This window comes from Haliotis asinina, chromosome 6 (genome assembly GCF_037392515.1).
Source record: "Haliotis asinina isolate JCU_RB_2024 chromosome 6, JCU_Hal_asi_v2, whole genome shotgun sequence".
Lineage (NCBI taxonomy): Eukaryota > Metazoa > Mollusca > Gastropoda > Lepetellida > Haliotidae > Haliotis > Haliotis asinina.
In genome coordinates, this window is record NC_090285.1 from 29,204,840 (window position 1) to 29,225,425 (window position 20,586).

At 37.9% G+C, this 20,586-nt stretch overlaps 1 protein-coding gene across 2 annotated transcripts in view; it reads right to left on the reverse strand.

Annotated features, from left to right (window-relative positions):
- The window catches only part of LOC137288066 (EF-hand calcium-binding domain-containing protein 6-like), a 244,859-nt gene that overhangs the window by 200,216 nt on the left and 24,057 nt on the right, over positions 1 to 20,586 (reverse strand). For both annotated transcript variants that reach the window (XM_067820444.1, XM_067820445.1), the window contains exons 4-5: positions 19,540 to 19,840; positions 16,534 to 16,676 (exon numbers count right to left, since the gene is read on the reverse strand). In XM_067820444.1, coding sequence (XP_067676545.1) covers positions 16,534 to 16,676; positions 19,540 to 19,840 — 444 coding nt within the window. The remainder of the gene's footprint in view (positions 1 to 16,533; positions 16,677 to 19,539; positions 19,841 to 20,586) is intronic.

Genomic DNA, 20,586 nt, shown 5'->3' on the forward strand with positions numbered 1-20,586 from the left:
TGCATGCAATACATTGATTACTTCTCCCTTGCTGTAACCCGTATTCGGTGCTATAAACCTTATTTTGTTATCATTCATTTGATGGTCAGTTAAAACAGTTTATAACAACACTCAGATTACCCAGCAAACTTTCCCCTTTGGGATTTCACTGTCTGGAGTGAATACTCAACATTATCAATCAAGGCCTGATGTGGCAATGCTTTACTTGTTATGAAATGTGAGAAATGGAAGTGCAGCAAGATGACTCATCAGCTGAACAACATTTAATCAAAGGATTAACCGATAGCAAGCTGATTGGTTAATTACTTTCATCTTCCACGGAGGATTTGTCATAAGATAGTGTCTATGTGTGTAGATTTACTGACCTGTCCTGAATACACCCTGTCGTAAAGTGCCTGTGTTTAAACAACATCCTTCCTTGAAATAAAGTGACTGATTGCTCGATATTGGCTAACTGAGAGTGGTGGACAACATACAGTTCGTTACCAGGTATAATATCCTGGGTGACCAATGAGAGTATACACCAATGTGAAAACCTGAAAAGATGTATCAGTTTTTTGCATATTAAACTGTTAAAAGACATAACACGGAGCAGGATTATTGCCAGCTGCAAATGGCATATTGTTCTTTTATGTGGATAATGATGGATACATTCATGAACAAGGTAACTGTTGCTTTAAAGTTGGTCTATTTCAAAACTGGTATTTGCATTTTTTAACATCAACATACACTAGGTCAGACATTGGGTGTGTGAAAAATAAAGATTCACATTGGCAATGTACACTACGCTTAGATATTACAGTCATGTTGTATATTCACTATAAGTATAATGTGCTTTTTTATTAAGTTGCAGAATGCGTACAGATATGATAATAAACTGATTAGGATTACAAGGCAAAACTTTAAGACGTACATTGTTATTTTTAGTCCTAACAGTTTTTACCACTAGCAGATGATTAAACTGCAAAGTGTTTTCATTTGTTTCTATTTTATCATCCGGGTACTCACAGGAGAAAAACAGAAACAAAAGCACCAACCAGTCCACGGATATTGCTCTGGATCAGTGCCCCTTTAAATGCAGTCATTTCATAATATTATTACATTAACATTTCAATATGTCACTATGTCATATGACCTAAAGGTCTCACAAATTTTTTGAATGTGTGACAGTGAAAAACTAAAAAAACACTTCATCTCTACAGTCCTTGTAGGAAAACGAAAAGGTGAGTTTTTCCAGATGGCTTGTTTACCTCAGCAAATTTAATTCTTTTCTACGGAACACTGTCTAAACTAAGGGCTACAATGAACCATTGCTGCTGAAAAAGAAATAACAAACTCATCATTGCTCATTTTATGCATACATATTAATGCTGTAAAGTTATCCCTCGCCTGATGTGTCTTAGGGTTGATTACATTATACAACATCAATGCTATACAGAATATTGAACAAAGGCCAAGTAATAATAATATGGCTTCATTCCCATTATGACTACTCCCAGTGTGACTACCAGTACAAAGCCCTACATGTTCCAGTCAAGAGGTTTTTAACTTCTAGCTGTCTCCCCCTATCAGGTAAACTGTTCCACAACAATTATAAACAATTATAGCTGTTCCAGGTTCATGCAACATTTATTCACCTAATTTACACAGGTCATAACTGCAGAAGTGTACACATATACTGAGTTAAACAACATATCATATACACTCCATCGTAAGTGTATTGTCAACGGGTTCATATATGGTTGGTGCGTCGACTTCGGATCGGCTCATGGATAGGATGACTGGAGAATTACATACATGCAATACTTTGACGAAATGATGAATGAATACGTTGATGAAGACGAAGGCATGGTTTAGTTGTTCAAACTTCTTTAGTTGGTTTCACAAGACATGACAAACAAGTATACATGAATGAGGTGAGTGGACTTCCAGCTCAACCCCAGGGCCTTTCCTGCGAGCGGCATAATGCTGCTCGCGGTCGTCCCCACAAAGACAGTCGGAATGCCGCTCTCCACACTCACATCTCACTTCTCATCTCTCACATCTAGATGTGAGCATACCTATATATACAGTTTTTAACAACAATGGACAAGCAACGATTCAACAATGGACAGCTAGAGAAACAATAATACTTCGTTCTACAGTTGTTGTGATGACAGACACAGCCAAGGGGGATGACCAATAAAGGCCATAAATGTCATTTACAGTAATTAATGGAAGTGACAAAGAGGAACAAGGTAGCTGACAAAACAATGTACTCTGCGGTAGTGATCAAGATTGTAGATTGAATAATAATAACTAAGTATCATAAAGCCTGGCCACATAGTTTTTGGTCAGTAGAAATATTTGGACATGGCTGTCCAGAAGTAGACACTATAACAACTTCCCCCTGTTCCGTAAAGCTTGGACCCCAAGCTTAAATAAATTGAGTTCAAACTGATAGGAGTGAAGCTTTGCAAATACCAACAGTGCGAATCAGTACATAATCACTGTAAAGTGATTCTTGATGTCGTTGACATCCCGTGCGGCAAATATATCTATGCATCAACGGTAAGAGAGTGATCATCTTGTCAATTTGACACCAGAAAAATAATAATAGGATCATGGCAATGTACATTTCACATTCAGGTACTGGCTACTTCGGACAGTTTCAAGAAATATTTCAAAGTCTGAGCAGGATATTCAAATCTTGAGTCTGGCTTTGTGGTGAGGCTCAGTACCAAATAATGATAACAATTAGCGTCATAAAAGTATGCATTAAACATCTCAGCAAATATTTCACTTTAAGAAATTTGAAACCAGGAGTCTAGCTTTACCGCGTGACTCAGACGGTACTTGTGGGTACTGTTGCCCTTTTAAGTATGATGGGTGCTCTTCCCGTGTCTATGACGGAGCTTGCCCATATAGTGTGGGTGCTATGCCCAATAAAAATAAATAATACTCCTACAATGGGGGCTATTCCTGTGTCGTTGACAGAGCTTGCCCATATATTGTGGGTGCTATGCCCAATAAAGAAGTATTAATAACAACTCTACTCTGACTTCAAAATTCTGAAATGCTGAATATTGCTTTGCTGTTAATGCCTTACTATTGACACATGATAAAAATGTGGTTATGGGTATCTGGAGAAAACAATATTCCTATTCTGACTTCATTCTGTATCTATATAAGTAATCAATGTTCACATGCACGAAATACAATATGGTATAGACATAAGAAGGTAGTAATGTACTGGTCTATGATCAAACATACCTGGTTGCACTTATCAACAATAACACATTGTATATCCTGCACTCAGTTCATTTAAGTACACACAGATAAGTAAGTCCTAAAGATCTGTCTTGTACACAATGTTCATGTTGAAGATGTTCATAAGGTGGCTTCTGGATGAATACACGATCTCCATGGGAGAGACGCACCTACTTTCTTGGTCTGTCATATCTTGCTGTTCCATCCTTAACTTGTGGGTTGTCCATTAGGTGGTTGCTGTATGATGCTCCATTCAAGATGGCAGTGTTGAGGGACCATGTTCGCTTGCAATCTCTTCGTTTTGACGTAGAACTTGGGGAATCATCCTTGATACATGATGTTAATGGTAGGCACATAGAGAGGTTTCAAGATCGGGAGTAAGCTAAAAAGTTACTCCATCCGGATTCTAACACCAGTTGTCAACGTGTCCATATATGGTTGGTGCGTCGACTTCGGATCGGCTCATGGATAGGATGACTGGAGAATTACATACATGCAATACTTTGACGAAATGATGAATGAATACGTTGATGAAGACGAAGGCATGGTTTAGTTGTTCAAACTTCTTTAGTTGGTTTCACAAGACATGACAAACAAGTATACATGAATGAGGTGAGTGGACTTCCAGCTCAACCCCAGGGCCTTTCCTGCGAGCGGCATAATGCTGCTCGCGGTCGTCCCCACAAAGACAGTCGGAATGCCGCTCTCCACACTCACATCTCACTTCTCATCTCTCACATCTAGATGTGAGCATACCTATATATACAGTTTTTAACAACAATGGACAAGCAACGATTCAACAATGGACAGCTAGAGAAACAATAATACTAAAAAATTGTTCTACAGTTGTTGTGATGACAGACACAGCCAAGGGGGATGACCAATAAAGGCCATAAATGTCATTTACAGTAATTAATGGAAGTGACAAAGAGGAACAAGGTAGCTGACAAAACAATGTACTCTGCGGTAGTGATCAAGATTGTAGATTGAATAATAATAACTAAGTATCATAAAGCCTGGCCACATAGTTTTTGGTCAGTAGAAATATTTGGACATGGCTGTCCGGAAGTAGACACTATAACAGTATTATGAAGTTTTTGTTGTACTGTTGTAACCGGAAGTGATGTCAATTGAGACATGACAGATTTTATTGTTGTTAGGTGAAGGTGTATTATGTAATTATAAAATCATTTTTTTTGTTGGTGGAATCCATGTGGATTCGAAACTGAGTAATAAAACGTCCTCACCCCTACCAGCGTTGGTTGTCCTATAAAGAGCTGGTCACACTGTATTATATTTTTAACCATGGGCACCACAAGCAACACAGACTTTGTAGTCAGAAAGTCTGCCAGCAACTGTACATCACAAATGACAAGTGTTCCAAGGTCAAGGTAGCAGAGCAGTCAGCATCTTTTGTGGCCACCATTAGCATCAATGGTTGCTTGGCATTGGCGTCCCATAGACTGGACCAGATTCCAGATGAAGTGCCTAGGAATGAGTTAGTATTTTTCTACCAAGGCCACAGAGCAGGTGACATTTGTGGCTGAGGGTCACGCCATCGCACACGATGATCCAATTCGTCCCACAAATGTTCAATAGAGTTAAGATCCGGTGATCATGAGGACGAATCAAGAACCTGAACGTTGTTCTGGGCAAGGAAATCCCTGGTTGTTCTTGCTGTATGCAAAAGAGTGTTATCACGCTGAAAAATGATGCCCTGGCAGTTCATGAAAGGAAGGACATGAGGCCTGATGATTTCATCACGATAACGCTGAGCTGTCAAACTGCCCTGAACCTGAATGAGATCTGTCCTGTCACTGTATGAGATGCCAGCCTAAACCATGACACTTCCACCCCCATATCTGTCCACTTCCTGTACACAATTTGCAACGTTGCATTCATAACAACGTCGATACACACATGCTCTGCCATCCTGACGTCACAGCATGTAACGTGACTCATCACTGAAGATGACTGTTCACCACCTTTGCAATGACCATAGGAGATGTTGGCGACACCACAGTCTGCACTGATGCTGATGTTGACATGCAAGGACAGGTTCTCGCAAAGGTCTTCTGGAATGAATACCAGCTTCACGTAAGCGGTTCCTCACAGTGTGATCAGAAATTGTTCTGAGGCCTGGCACTACCGATGTTGTTGAGGATGCTGTGGTGAGCCTGTTCAGCAAATATTGAAGCCAAATAAACCTGTCCTGAGCAGGCGTGGTCACGGGGTTGACCTGACCTGGGATGATTACCTATTGACCCTTGCTTCTGGTAGCGATGCCAAAGTCTTGCTATGGTACTCTGTGACTCATTCAGTTGCCTTGCAATCGCAGACTGAGACTCCCCAGCCTCAGTAAGTCTAGGCATGGCTTTAACACCAAATTTAAGATTGTCAACTGTTGCAAACGCACTGAACCCCAACCCCGACTTTTATGGGAAATGATGCATGAAATTTGCGTGCAAAAGGAAATGCATGAATTTCTTCCCATTCACTATTTATTGCATTTATTGAGGAAAATAGATTTTGATGCGATTTGGCAAGTTGTCCTCAATGACAATGGATTCAAATTCACCATAGATATACTTATTAGGCCATCTGTATTTTGTTCTGTGTTTCTCATCTCCCGACCGACCCAAATTTTCCTTCCGACAGAACAAAAAAAAAATATTTATTTTACAAAAAGCCGACAATAGCAATAATACCAGTCCAATCAAACAAAAAATGTGTCTTAACAGCCAACTTAGAAAAAAACTATAATATTTTAAAAAGTCTTTCAAACTTCTAAATTCGTTCTTTTCATCTACACTGTCAGAAAATATTTTTGTTACCTTATTTGGTAAATAAGAACTCCGAACATAATGAAAAGCATTTTGCTTTGACATGTCTTTCATACACACACAATGCATTGAGTTTAAATGCACGTGGATTTGAAAATGCGGGAAGATGGCTGTCACACATTTTGGAGGTTGTTGTTTGCGGGGGCAGAATTATTAGGGATAAAGAATGCGCAGTTAATAAGGATTCTAACTTGAGCTTCAGTTCGATCTCGGAGGAATATGAACCGAATATTGAGGAACCGGTTCATGTAAACCTTTCCTTGAAAAAGCCTGACTCCAATGCCACTCACTCAGTGAGAGCTCGCTTGCACGACCCGATATCGCTATTGAAGTTACAAGGAGCAACCCTTGTCATTTTCACGGTTTTTCCACCCAGGGCTGGTATGTATGTTCATTTTTCTATGTTAAAGTTAGGAAAATTTCAATGCTGTATCTTTGTTTCCAAGCTGAAAATTCCATGAATGTATGTTTTCATCTCCTTCGCTATCGATACCGCTATTGAGCTGACCAGCATCGCTTTTAACTCCACGGCATGGAGGCATCGCTCATTAACGACCCACGACCCAAATAATGTTTGAGAAACTGCAGTGTGTTGAGTTTTTGATTGTTGACAGGATTTGAACAATGATCTCACTACTGGTTACTGTTTACACCTGGTTACTTTTTGCTTAAACAATTCATAACAAAATAATTGTATATATTTTCGTGACTTCCAGTTGGAATCTATTGTGTATATTGGAAAGTTGTTTAATATAAATTTGGTAATTTACACAGTTAGAGTATCTGAACAAAAACGCACACAAATATTCATATATCATTCAATCTTTCAGTGTCAATAGCAGTATCAAGTGTCTGTCCTCCCACGTGTGATGCATTCAACCTCATGATGAAGTCTGCTAAGAAATCAGTTTTGCCTGCCCTTTTGGATTCTGCAAAACTTATCATGAAAGATGCTCTCTTTAATGATTTGCTTGAGGTAATTTTCAAAAGTTTGTTAATTACTCATGACATTAATTTGATATTTATAATCTGATAATGCCTATTGACAATCTGTTCAAGTACATGTGCATGAACATTTTATCCTTTATTAATTTGTTAATGAATTTAAGCATTGATTTTAAGTATAGCTTTGTAAACATTTCATGTATTGAAGCTTGCTATGCAATTACAGAAATGTTCAGTGAGTAAGTTTGTAAACTTGGTGTATTTCAGATACTATCAGATGCAGAGGTTGGATTTTCTCCCTATCATCTGGATTCTGGAAAAATCTTTGTGCTACATTTAAGAAACTTTCTTTGGTACCTAGATCCCTTTTGTTCGTCACTTGAATCGAGATCCTTGAAGATGCCAGAGTTCTTCAAAAAACTGTATGATCTCAGGCGGATTGGCCACAGTACATTCCGCATGTTTAGTGATCATCAAATGAAAAAGAAAACAAAGCCACAGAACTGTCAAGTCAGGAACTAAGTAAACATGCGAATCTTGCTCAGGAATATCTCAGCACAGTGTGGATGTCAAAGCCTATTTGGGAGCCAGTCAGGAAAGCTTTACAAGAACTTGTAGACATATCCAGGTCCTATCTGAAGTATCTAGAAAACAAGAAAGAAAAAATGATGTCTCTGTACAACAGTTCTCAACCTGCAAGGTCACCCATCGAAAACAGCCTCTGCTGGACTGTGGAGGCATCAGAACATGCCATCATTCCCTCCAAGACAGAACTTGACCAAGCAATGAGAGAAGCTGAAGTCTACAAACCATTCTTTCTAAATGATGCCCCATATTTCTCGTACAAAAATCCAGATCAACATTTCAAGTATTTAAAGAAACTGCAGGAGACAGGATTGTCAGTTCCAGTTGTCCTGTTCAAGTATTCTCCTTTGGGAAGAAAATTCACTTTTACCTTCCTCTGGAGGCTTCCAGATGATGCTGATGAATGGGATGATTCACAATTTGCAAGAATATGCGGCAAAACTGCAAAGAAAATTCCTGTGTATCATTCCAGCAGCACTTTTCCCACTGGGCCAAGATACCAGGATATGTATTTAGGTCAATGTATACCTACCTGACAGGTGATGCATCCAAGTCTCCCACAACTGTCAGTCAAGAGGTTGACCCAAGAATGAACCAGGCTTTATTGTCTGATGATCCACAACTAGTGACTGATCTTCGGGAGAATAATGTTGGAAGACCAGAGATGTATGAACCATTCTGGAATGCTTTTGAAAGAGTTTTACATCTTGAGTTTCCCCCTGTAGCTGATGACAGAAGGCACAGCATTCATGGAAACTAGCCTGTTGCAGTTTCGATACCGAATTTGATACAGAAAGTGAAAGAATTAGAGCCATCTGTGAACATTCCCTCAGAGACATGGGTCAGATTCCAGTTCTGGCTGAAAGATCCAAAGTCTCATGCAGCTCTTAACTACACTGGTAGATTTGACATCAAATACCATGTTCAGTCAAGAAGTATCCATAAGAGTCATGTGGACAGTCATTATTGCATGGTTTTATTGAAGTACACAAAGGAATTTGCAGTCTTACACCAGGGAGATGTGCTGATGTACTGCATGGATGACAAACACGGAATAAATGTTGGAGAACCAGATTCACCATTGGCTTCTCTTGACAGAGGTAAACGGGTGCTGATGTTCAAAGGAAGAGAATCAGTTGCGCTTGATCATGACATTCACAGGTTTAAGTTAACCCATTCTGTGCTCCTTGTGTGTGATGTTCCAGAACAAGTTGTTGGCAGCTTTTACAGAGGGCAAGTGTTTGTTTCTGTGAAGGACACTCTCTTTGATGCATCATCAGCTTTGAGACATATGGCTGAGTTTCACACTGGTTGCACACTTTCTCAGTCAAAACTTTAATATGATTTCTGCAGTCATGACTGCTCCAGGAGGAAGTTGGAAAAACCCGGCAGAGAAAGTTATGTCAATTTTGCATATTTGGATTGTACGGTTTGGCTCTGAGCAGAGCTGAAATGGATCATGAAACAGAGCAAACAATTCATGCATGTACAAATATGTCAGAACTTAGGGAAAAGACCAAACAATCAGATGGTCTTGAAAATGCTTTGAGGGGAAGCATACAGCCTGTCATTGATGTTGCATCGCAGGCTTTTAGTCGCTTCAGCTTGAAACAAGTACCTTTCAAGATTGTTCATAGGGTATCTACTTAAGAGGTAACTGAACTGTTCAACTGTGCCAAAGCCATTCAGCCAGAGCTTGTACGTTCTGACATAACACAGAAACAGCTTGCCAAGCACAAGAGTCTCATGCAGTATATTGCTACTCATGGAAGAGAGAGACAATACTCCTTTCAACTGAAGGCTCCATCAAGTGAGTATTTGAGAGAAGAGGCCAAGTTGTTGATAACTTCAAACAATACTTTAAGTCATGACAGTCAAGCGAAATATTGTGAAGTGACCTCTAAGGCAAGGAGCTGCAGAGCCTTATGGCTCATTGTTGAGGAAACAAGACTTGAAAGTGCATATAAACTGTCAATAGAAGATCTCACTGTGAAGGTAGAAAATGAAGACCCTTGTACAGTTTGTCAGACTCCAAGGATAGGGTTGCAAAAGTTTATGACTCTTTCATGGATTCCAGATCCACAAATTGATGGAAACAGTGTCAACAAAGCAAGGTTCATGTCTTTCCGTGATCTTATTGGCAAAGATACCAAGGAGACTGACAGGCCTCAGACAAAGGTTGATAATGACAAGGAACAGAAAAAGCTTCTAACAAAGGAGAAGAGCCGACGAGAAGTTGAATGCAGTTCTTGTAAGAAACCAAGAGTCATCTATTCAGACAAGAAGTTGTGGACAAAAGATGAGATGGACTTGAACATGCAGTTAGAAGTAGGTCTAATTTTTTTCTTTAATTTCAGTGACAAAGTTTTGAAGTTTCTTTTAGGTTTGATTAAGAGGGTGATGTATAAAAAATTAACAGCCAGTGTCAATGTGTTACTTTCACTACCACTATTGAGAGATGAAGCCCATTTCTAGTGTCCCCAACTGTGATATTGATGAAATATTGCAAATCATTCTTTCTATTCACTTAGCTTTTAGACATCTAAAACAAGGCTCTGTCTGGACAATGAATATTTTCATACCCTTAAGAAGTATCCTGACAATCATTTTCCTGAATGTTTGTTAATAATATTTCAACTGTTTCTCTTTAATTAAGACAATCCCACAAAATCTTTTGAAAACTGTTATTTAAAACCTTTAATTTTTAACAGGACATCCTCTACTCCTGCGGATCACCCCTCTTTCCAGAAGGACATAAATATGAGAACAAGATGGTGAGAAGAAACCTCTCTTGTGACAGCCATGTTGAATTCCAGTACTACTCATGTCAGCTCTTCCCAACTGTGTGTGTCTGGTGTGGGGATCCTGAGGTGTGGAACTTCAAATAATATATTTGTGGGTCGAATCAGTTGATAGGATTGTCTTATGTACCAGCCAATCACATTTTTATGATTTAATCTTTATTGGTTTGTATACAAACATTTCAAGGCCTGTTCTCTCCTTACTAACAGGAAGAATTCAATAAAGAAAGTGAAGGCCAGAGAGTAATTTGTTGAACTTGGATATTCTAAAACATTGTCAAGTATCTACATGTTTTTGGAGAGTTTTAGGTTATTGACACTTAAACAATATATTTAAAGTAGAAACTTTGTTTAAAAGTGTATGCTAACAAGTTTCTGATAGTTGGGGTATTAATGACAGAAAGAAAAGATTCATTACCCTCAATGGGAATTTATTTTACATAATCATAGACTACACATTGTAACATGATTAAGATATTAAAGAACTTTTCACAGGTAAATGTACGGTGTAATATTTCACAGATGATATGATGGATATGTATGTGCAAAACACTTATGCCATAAACAACAGTAAAATGAAGAAACAGGTGTAAAGGTAACAATTTCACAGTATTTGGAAGTATGCAATTGAAATGATACCTCGCTTGACTTGGTATACTTTGGATGTTATATCTGAAATAATTAAATTTTTATTGTGTTCATTAAAATTCTGGCAATCTCATTGGTTAACTGGGAACATTTCTTTTGATTTCATTTCCCAATGAATCTGAAAAAATAAGCCACGCCCACCGAACCGGGCTACTTTTGGACCTGAGGAATGTCGGGGAATACCTTTACAGCGAGGGAATTCCCATGCACTCTGGTACCTTAATGAACTTTGAGTAAACATTGAAGTGATACATTGTGGTTAACATAAACAAACAACTCAAGATTATCCGTGAACGTTAATAACGTTGCAACGCCTCGACAGGAGCATGCGCACGTTGGAACATCAGTTCATGGCATCGCAATCCCTGTCACATCACAGCCTCTTTCTACTTAAGCAAATACTACAATCTCAGTTCCACTAACTTCATATCATCGGGCTTCATTTCCATTTCTCACTTTTCAAACTGTCTCTTTCAGTTCGCAGGTAGTAATTCAAACGTTTGAACTTGAAACTTTGCCGATACCGGGACGCGTCACGTTGAGTTGTTCCACTCTGATTCGGCCGACCGATGTTAGCCTGGTTGATTGACAGCTGTTTGGGGGGTGCTCTATGCTGATTGGCTAATGGTTTGGTAGGCGTGTCATTTTATGTAAATGAGTCACCTGAGTCATGTCACGCCATTACCGAATTCTTACACCGAAAATGTTAATCGGTGGTAACAAAGATATCTGTTTCGATGAATTTGATTATGTTTAAAGAAAATATTGTTAACAGGGTATAGTATTTGTTGCTGAATTTAATTATAAGGATTGAATTTGTATTTATTTCGTTGCATTGAAGTATGAAACTAAAAACCAATGTTATTTCGTTGCATTGAAGTATGAAACTAAAAACCAATGTGCAAACTTTTGTAAGAATCCGCTACGCGGATTCATACAGTTTGCACATTGGTTAAAAAGGCCCTATTAAAAGTTTGTAGCATAGCATATTTAATTAAGAGTCAATACTTGCATTCACTCAGTATTTCATATATGTTCAGGGTACTGTAAAAGGGTGATTATCTGTCGCTGAGTTGGAAAGAGGATGGCAACATGGGCTTTTTTTTTTCTTCTTTTTTTAATTTTTTTTCGCCCGCCCGCTCCTTGTCAGCACCAGCCAGGAGATATGAAACATTAAAAAAAATGTGGATGGCCTTACATAGACACCAATGATTCACATTCGAAAAGTTACATGGAAAAATACTACCTGTGCGTTTCGTTTTTGAGTAGTTTAGTTTTGTCTGGGGCTTAATTTGTAATTTTGGTAATTTGTTTTCAAGTGGTATTTTATTGTGTTACCGAACATGTTATGAATACCTTTTTATGTAAATGCAACACAAGGTTAGGGTTTGTATTACTTCCTACAGTATTAATGTGTCAAGTAATCAAATGCAATGGTGTTACATAACATTTCTGACAAGTAATATATATGTCAAATATATCTGCATTTAGATCACTACTGCCGATGGATGGTTTCACAAAATCTAGTCACAAAATTCATATCAAAGTAATTGCAAGTGTCTGTTGGGGTTGTCATGGTTTTACATTAATTCAGGGAAATAGTGTTAACAGCACCATAGGGAAATAAAGTTCACGACATAATTGCGCTTGGTAAAAATGAATATGTTTACATTTTCCGAGGGATTATGTCCAATTTTAAAACAAACAACCTGTGCAGTGAGTTTACAAAGTTTAATCAGAGTAGAGGAGTATCTCCAGATGTCAAACAGACAATGGATGATCACATTAACCAACTGACTTGGCTTCTAATCATTATAGGTAGGCCCTGGGAGTCACCCCCATAGGTTTATTTCAAAGAGTAGGCAAAGTAGGAGTATCAGCTATACAGGTACAGTACATTATTAAGTTTAGTAGTGCTCCATTCTATGTTTATGTTCACGCATAGTCAAACTGGGAGTATACAAAATATGCCAAGTCAAAACTATGTTGTTTTGATGAAGGTGAGAAAAAGTGGAAACATGCAAACATGAAAACACTACACATGAATAAATCACAATTTCAGTTATAGTTCTAAGCATTGCTTTTATGCAATAATTTCTTTTCCATAATCAGAAGAATTTATAGCTTAAGTACGGAAGCGTATTAGGGCCACGGTGAAAACTTTTTTGGTGTCAGTATCTCCTACGTAGGACATACTATCTCCTACGTAGGACTTACTATCACCTACGTAGGACTTACTATCTCCTACGTAGGACTTGCTATCTCCTACGTAGGACTTAGTATCTCCTGTAGGAGATGCTCGATATATTTTAATATACAATAATCTGAAATGGTCATCTTAGTTCCCCCAGACACGGAAACCATTTCCTTTTTGACTGTTTCAGTCACTTACCAGGTTTAGAGTTTACAGCCATGTGTTTCATTTACGTATAGAGTCAAAAGTTATGTGTTATATTTACCATTGGAATCTACTATCATGTGTTTCATTTACTCTAAGAGTCTACTGTTTCCTTCACAATTAGACTCTTGTGTTCAAATATACTACCCATCAAAAGTTTAGGCTCACTAGTGTAAATGTAGTCGCATACTTCAATCAACTGTTCTAAACTAGATTTTGCAAAATATACCATACTGTTTAAAGGTACTGTTCACACATGAACTGATGTATAACAAAACAAATGCGTAATGTTGACAAGATTATTGTCATGCGTTCAACAAATGATTCACATCGGTGAAAAATGGCAAATTCTTATCAAAACTTTACACCACAACACAGCAGTTCACATGCACGATATTTGCACGTACTTTTCAGCAATTTGATGAATCATCCTCGTGCAATTAATCTGCATAAGGTTTAACGTTGTTTCCCCCAAGTTGTAACCATGTATACATATATAAAATATAGTGGGTGTTTTAAGTGAGTCTAGACTTTTGATGGGTGGTATACTTGTTGTATATTACTTTCATGTGTTGGACCGACTGTTGTACTTTACTGTTACGCGTTGCAGTTACATTTTTCTATTATGCGCTGGATATTTCAGAGGTTGCACATCAGTCATAATCTGCGTGCACAAACGTGTCTATCGGTGGCAATCCACGCGTACTTATATCCTTATACTTATACAAGCCACTATAATGACAATCTTTTCCCTTCTTTTAATTCTGTATTGCTTTACGCCGCATTTAACACATTTCCACTTGAGTCAAGTCACCTTGTAAACAATTACGAAAAAACAAACCGCAAAGGAGCGTTGTATCTGATCCAACCTAGCCTCATATGAAGAAAAGAAAAAGTTTTAGAGGACGTGTCATAAAGACAATTTCATACCGGAAACTGTTCCCCACTTCTCTGTGTGTGTGTGTGCGTGAGTGCATGAGTGCGTGTGTGTATACCCATAACTGCAATTATATCAAGGTCCACGTGACCCAAAGGTAACACACACACACCACACACAATAACAGAGAAGTAACACTGCGTTAGTGTCATAAATATGCATTGACCTGCATTTCTACTATCTTATGTCCTGCATAACTAAACATTTCTCAATAACCACACTTCATATAATCCAAACCTTTAAAGGGATATATACTCTTCAAAATAAGTAGGGGAACCTGAACTTTCAATTTAGATAGGAACTGTAAACGTTAACAAACATTTTAAGGGCAGACATCTTATGAACACACCACCAACCATTTCCCTCTATTACCATCCCTAAACACAATGCATGATATGCAGGTGCACAACGCAGTAGTCCCATACACGTGCATGGGATCCCATTCTTGATTTTTACGTTTTTTTCAAGAAGGTCGAGAAATCAATTAGAACATTAAATTTGACACTCATCTTGCATCACACATTTGCTAGTGTTTGTTTCTAGTGTTTTTTTTTGGTTTTTTTAATGAAAATCATATGCATGCAAATTACATGCCATCCACCAATCATCTTTCAAAATACATTCCAAATAACTATCTTTGTTAGGAAGTGCAAATGGTGATGCACTCTCAAAACATTCAATAATATCATATCAACATTGATTGACTTTGATGAATCTCCTAAATATGTTTAATCATAAATAAAAAGAATGAAGATCCCCTAATTTTTTTTAAGAGTATATTAAGTACTATGTGGCAGATAGTATGTCCTACGTAGGAGATACTAGTACTAGGACAAATTGCTACGTAGGAGATAGTGACACCAAAACAATTTGTCACCGTGGCCCTAATACGCTTCCGTACTTAAGCAATCATTTTAACAGGGAAAATATGTCCTACTATCATGTTATCATTCTGCATTATTTTCTATATGCACATTTAACATAATGATTAACATAATTGTAGGAAAGGTTGCTGTATACAGTTTGACTTGTTGCCACTTTGTCTTCCCAGAGCATATAGGAACTACTTTGATAACAAAAGAGAATGACAGGCATTTAATTGTCAAATAGGATTTTAAATGAGTCATTCATGCAAGCCTTGGGGAGTATGGATGACAAGGCGGTAATCAGATCCTGATAGCTGAGAATAATGTGAGCTTCATGAACATAGTCATGAAATCAGGCAACATAAGCATGTCATGGTCACCAATGTCAAAGTAAACAGTTACAAAATATGAAGTGAAACTAAAAAAAATGAATTTCAAATGGCAATGTTAAACTTGTGCTATAATGAAATTTATCTTACCTCACATATGAATGTCACTTTCTGATTGGCTAAGCGCTATTCTGTTATTTTCAATGTACCCCACTTACAGGCGATGTATCTTTTTCAATGTACACCGCTGGGAATTCCGAACTCTTCTGGTGCTTCATGGTAGTACTTCTTTGCCTCAAATAACATTGAATCCCGCATCAAGCACAGAAATTACCAATGTTTTGCAATTGAAAATTGATGGAAGGGAGATAACTCTAAATCTGTTTACCTTGTGCCGTCTGCAAAATGGCGATTCGCATCGCATTCAACAGAAATGCTTCAAACAGTTCAAAATTAAAATTCAGGTGTTCGGTAAGATAAATACCTTGTTCACTGGTCAGTCAGGGTCCATGGGCTCATGTACCCTCGAGGTTTGTTTATGTTCCCCGAGCCAGACATAAAAAAACATCAAGGGTACATGAGCCCATGGCCCCCTCGCAACCAGTGAACAACTTATAGTGTAGCAACTGTTGTATACACTTGGCTGATGGTATATCTTAATGATAAAGTTTTCTTTTATAAATGGGTATGATGTTCTGCTTTTTGTGTGATTAATCAAGAAAACTGAATATGATCTCTAGCCTTTGTATCAGTATGCATCTGTTGTTTGCATTTTTGATAGTTTAGAGTTAGCACTTGACGCACTTGAGTCCATAATGCTTACTACATGTTGGATTGGTTTGTGTGGATTGTTGTCCATCCCATTAGTGACACCCAGACCCACTTATCCTGACCATGAGCTGACGGCATGTAATGAAAAAGATGATGTTTACCTTGACAGAAGGTTGTCTAATTCATCTTTGGCAATGGTAAATCCAAATTCATGAAGAACATGTAGAAAGTCAGTTCTGGAGATCAAACCATCTCTGTTGTAGTCAAACAGCTCAAAACCTGCACAGAGTGCCTGTTGTGTTTTCTGAAAACAATATTGATAATATGGCCTTACCCCAGGTGTTTCTTAATTACAGAAGTGACCCAATCAAATGCTTCTGACCCTCATATTTTTGTCACTACAAATTACAACTCATCTGACAATTACTCCACCATTTACTTAATTGCAAATTCAGTAAAATTCATATCTACAATTTTCATATTTGTCACTGAACATTTGCAAGGATTCCATTTAGCGAAATGATGCTACTATGAGCATTATATCAAGTTTAGAAATTTCTGACATCCGTAGACAGTTCTGCCTTACTAGTGTAAAATGCTTTTCTGCCCAGTGACAGCAAGTTGGCTATTCTTTGGTTTTGGACCTTGCGTTGTGTATTGTTTTTATGTGGTGATCATAAATTAGCCAACTTAAAGGTCACATGCAACGTAACTCACAACTTTGTGGATTCTGGTACCTTTCGGTATGCACTTACCGAAACAAATCATAAAAAATGCCAATTCAACCTATAAAGTTGAAAAAAACGCGATGAAATAAAAGCCCACGAAATCGGAGTTCAAACGTTTCACTAAATTCCCCCCAGCGCTGGTGGGAAAACTGGTTTCCACAGCTGTGCTGCGCTGCGTCCATAACGCATGCACAGTGAATAGGTTCGCGGAGCTTGGTTGTGTACACAAACAAGTAAATAATCTACTCATTACGTAAAACAACTTGTTGATTGTGGTAAGCAGTCTCTGTCACAGAGAAAGCTCAGTGTCTGGTTTATTCACACCTATATGTCTGTCTGCCTGTCTGCTAAAGACAACATGCAATACACAGCTTCAATCATTGACCACGTGCAATTTGAACTTAACACCTATCAGACTCTACGACATAAAGAAAATAAGTTGATTTATGACTCGTGCACCCGAGTCCTGTGTCTGCCACATTATGTAATTAGGCACGTGTGATGCACATGACATGTTTTTATGTCTGTGGGTTGCAAACAAACTAGATTCATTCTTTTCGGATGACTGAATCTGACGGAAACTGGTGCAAACTCTTCTCAGTTTCAAGTCCTGCTTTGTACTTGGACGAATGACAGATTCCAGCCACGCAGTAGTTTACCATCTCTACTGACATGATTTTTTATTGGATCGAGCGCAAATTCAGAGAACATGTATTTTCCAAACCCAACATCTCTATATACATTCTTCATGGATAACAACTTCTTTTCGTGTATATGATTTTGTTTGACAACAGTATATGAATCCATACTGAAACGACGCATCAAATACACAAAAAGAAGTTGTTATCCATAAAGAATTTTACTTTCTTGTGACTGGCTATACTTCTCAAATGCCCATCAAATGCCTTTCTGTACACACAATGAACCCTCAGCATAACAGCAAATAAACCAGTCAATCGGAAGCCATTGTTACACTTGAGTGCATATCCACCCGCTATGACTGGGTTCGGTCTTCTGTGGGCTTTGTTTCGGGGTAAGTAAGCCCAAGAACAAAATATTGCACTTTTGAATCGTGATTGTACGCTTATAATTGTGTTCATTTGTTTTTTCAAAAGCAGCAATGTATATTATATGTCATGAATAAGTGATAAATGTGTTTTAATTATGTTTGATTTTTTGGATGCATGTGACCTTTAAGTAAGCGGTATGAATCAGGCCTCACTGCTGGTAAACAGTCTAGAGTAGAAAGATAGGGATTCCATTTTGGATATATAGATGTATCATCAGAGAAAAATTATTCATTATTTTAAAAATTACATTTTGTGAAGTTTCTTTTTTCACTCAGTATACTTGCACATGCTTTCAAAGGTTCAAATCATTGTAAAATAAAATTAAACACAGGGAAATAAAATCAACAACAAATAAACATATTTGAATATTTTCTGATTTTAAAAACAGTTACCTGTATTCCTGTGAGCAGTTCTTGATTAATTCTTAAATAGCAGTTATGAATTTTGAGTGGACACACACATATGCACACCCTCACATGTGCAACATACATTTGATAGTGACCAACTGATTGCCACATTTCACCAGAATATTTCTTTCACAATTCTTGTTTTACTGATTTTCTCTCAGTACAAGACCTTGAGGATATTTATGCGTGGAAACATGACATACTAGTCTGAATAAGATTCCATAGGTGTAAGCAACAAAATAGCTGCATGTGAAAACTATACAATCAATCCCTGAAATGCAGTGAACATGCCCTGTTGTTGTTTAGGCTGCACAGAAAAAATACTGTGACCTGACCCTGACATTCTGTACTCCCATGTTTTGGACCAGCGGTGTAGCCAAATGGAACTGATTGTGGCACTGTCAGTGTATAAAGTACATCACACAGATCTCAGCAATGAAATAATAACAATTTAACCATTTTACCATCTCTTGTTCTTTCATAGTGCCCTGAAGAAAGAATGTGAAGTTTCTTTTTTGACTCAATATATATACATACATGTATTGCTTTTATTCAGCTAAATGAATGATTGACCCTGTTGCAACTGTTAAAACAGCAATGATGTTTTCTGTGAATGTGCAGTATGAACAAATTCATGTTAAAGGTGAATTTAATGAACTTATCCATAGAAGGTGTGGGTTCAACAAAAACAAGAATTCTTTCCTTTGAGTGGATTCATAGCTCCCCAGTGATGACTGGGAGCGGATACTACATGGAAAAAGGAAGGGAAAATGTAATCACAATGACTCATTTAGAAAACACATTCTCTTGAGTTCAAACCTAACAAACAACTGGAAAACAATTCTTGACTGAAATATTTTTAAGAATACAAAAAGCCAGTAAATGTTTAATGGTTCTTTTAAGACAACAATTGAAGTTTATGGTTATGCTTGATGATTAATATGAAGATCTATTGCACCTACCTCATCAACCATTTGCCTAGCACTCCTGGAGGGTCGTGTTGCTTGTTTTGTAACACTTGTATTGACAGTTTCTCTTTTCACACATCTTAAAGCATCCAGGCTGTGGTTTTGTGCTGCTTGCTTACTGCTGCTTCCATGCTTTTCAAAAGACACTTTCTGCTGTCTGATTTCTTTTGAGACCACAATATTGGCATCAACTTTTCTGTCTTCAACCAGTGTCTGTGGTGGAACAACTATACCTTGGCATGACGGCAGAATGCAGTGATGCATCAAATGACCCTCCATATCTATTTCTTGGTTTCTGTAATAAATCAGAAAACCTTGTGACATATATATATGCACTGACATGCTATATCTAATTCAACTGGGCTGATATTTTCACTGGCTGACTCAAGTCCCAGAGAGTCATCATAAGCTCATTTGCATATTAAAGTATGCTGAGCCTGCTGTGAAAGAAATATTTGGTCCAGGACAATGTCTTGGCCCTCAATGTGTTGTGAAGCAAATTTCTTTCACAAACGTTTTTATTTGTGTAAGATCGTCAGAATCTCAGTATTTTTACTCAGCAGTCATAATTCCAAATTCTCTTATCAGATTTTCTAGTCCATCAATCACTTGACTGTCTGGTTTCTTTACATTAAAGGGGCACCGATGCGGAGCGAATAATGTTTCTCACCGATGGTCTAATTACGAAACCATGCTGCAAATTGGTCAGCACCCGCTCCCTCAACTGCGACGGACAAAGGGACTGTCCACATTAGAAGAATTTCTTCACCCGAAAAAGTGAGGAGGCCGGATGCCCATCACATGCTGTTATTTAGAAATATCCAGGGTGTTCCTTATCTGATTGTAACAAAATATCCCAGCAGTGTAGTTTTTTTTCTGATGCCTGGATGGTATAGTGACTGATCCAATTTGATCCTATTTCTGTGTTTTTTACCTCGATATTTAATCATGTCATGGGAAAATATGATGTCTACATACATGTAGCAAGGCATTTGTTACATATAAGTCCTAAAGATTGCAAAGCTTTATATTTAGATAGTT